General features: G+C 33.7%; 1 protein-coding gene across 1 annotated transcript in view; it reads right to left on the bottom strand.

The window, feature by feature from the left end:
- The window catches only part of LOC111377902 (RHOMBOID-like protein 9, chloroplastic), a 3,326-nt gene extending 1,812 nt beyond the window's left edge, over nt 1-1,514 (bottom strand). Inside the window, exons 1-4 of the mRNA XM_023001050.1 lie at nt 1,423-1,514; nt 593-763; nt 216-370; nt 3-52 (exon numbers count right to left, since the gene is read on the bottom strand). Of these exons, the coding sequence (XP_022856818.1) occupies nt 3-52; nt 216-370; nt 593-763; nt 1,423-1,461 (415 nt within the window). The 5' untranslated portion in view covers nt 1,462-1,514. The remainder of the gene's footprint in view (nt 1-2; nt 53-215; nt 371-592; nt 764-1,422) is intronic.
- Between the last annotated feature and the right edge of the window lie 6 nt (nt 1,515-1,520).

Genomic DNA, 1,520 nt, shown 5'->3' on the forward strand with positions numbered 1-1,520 from the left:
GCATGTGAAAAACCCGTAAACTATACCAGTAAAAGCTGCTCCAAAATGTGACCTGCAAGCACCATACTCAGTGAACATCACCTCAGGGAAAATCAGATTACTTGATAATTTTTCTATAATAATGAGCGTAATTGAATTCAGTTTGATGAAAAGATATTGAGTTTGTGATGGTACTAATATTCTTTTTGAGTAAACCATCATAATTGGTTGCTTACCAGTCATCAATTGGACCAAAGTTGCTTAGAACAAAGCTTAGAACTGTAAAAATAATTGCCTTCTGAAACATGCTTTTAGAAGCCTCAGTTGCAATAACATCTCTGTTTTGAACTTGATAAATTAGCCAAGCTCCAATTAAAGCAAATACAGGCCCCTAAGCAAGAATAAACTGATCAAACAGTAGCTATACATTGCATAAAGATCATAAAGAAAGAATTTCAGACAACAATATATGACTATTTATTTGGTTTGATGAACACCCAGCCATGATGCAAACTTCAAGCACACTCTAGCCATGCCTTGATATACAGAAATTAAAAAACGAAATTTATGAAATTAATTGAGAATTATGTAAGAGTAACATGCAGCATCATACCGTTCCACCAACAGTTGGCTCCGGTGTGTGCAGAAAACTAATCAGGTTTCCGGAGAATCCTCCAAGAATATAGATCAAGAGAAATGTAAACGAACCATATTTTTGAGATACTTCAAGCCCAAAAATGAAGAGAAACCAACTACCAAGGGCTATGTGAAAGATTCCTGAGTGCTGGAAATATTAAAAATTCATAAAAAGTAAAAAAATTAAATTAAGGATATCTTAAATATGAAGAGGAATGAATCCCACTTTATAACCTAAAGTTCATATTGTTTTGTAAGGTTTAAATCAGTTCACAGTCTTGATTTAAGTGGCCATAGGAGTACAAAAAAGGAGCAGTGAAATTAATGCCTTTGTACTGCTACAGCTACATGTTAAATGTGTGCATGCGGGCTATAACTTGTAAAGTACAAAACTACGTAATAAATCTGATCCAACTTAAATCGGACAACGAGAAAGTGTAAAAATAAAACAACTCAATGAAACAAGTAATAAATACACTGACCAATGACTATTCCTTCATGCAAGATACAATATTTGGGTGTGAACGTGTATTCACATGTCTCTAGTATTTACAACATAATTCAAATTTAGATAGAAAAGAGTTACGTTTGCAGATGGCAGTGCATAATTCCAAACAATTGCAACTTCAGTTATTAAAAAGCTCATCTGCAGAAAGTTAATTCTATGCCTTCACTGGCTTATAACTCGACGAAGTGGGGATATATTGCATTATCCATTTATATTAATTTTTGACACAACAGTTTTTATTTAAGAAGTTCTAAATTAATGATAAAATTGAAGCACGAACCAAGTTATTGTTCTTGTACCAGAAAAATTGGTGACACTAGTCTCCACCATTCTCCCATCAGAATCAAGTTATTTATCTTCGCTCCATAGACCAAAGGGAGTGAAAACAGCTCGAAGT

Source organism: Olea europaea, unplaced genomic scaffold (assembly GCF_002742605.1).
Source record: "Olea europaea var. sylvestris unplaced genomic scaffold, O_europaea_v1 scaffold1741, whole genome shotgun sequence".
Lineage (NCBI taxonomy): Eukaryota > Viridiplantae > Streptophyta > Magnoliopsida > Lamiales > Oleaceae > Olea > Olea europaea.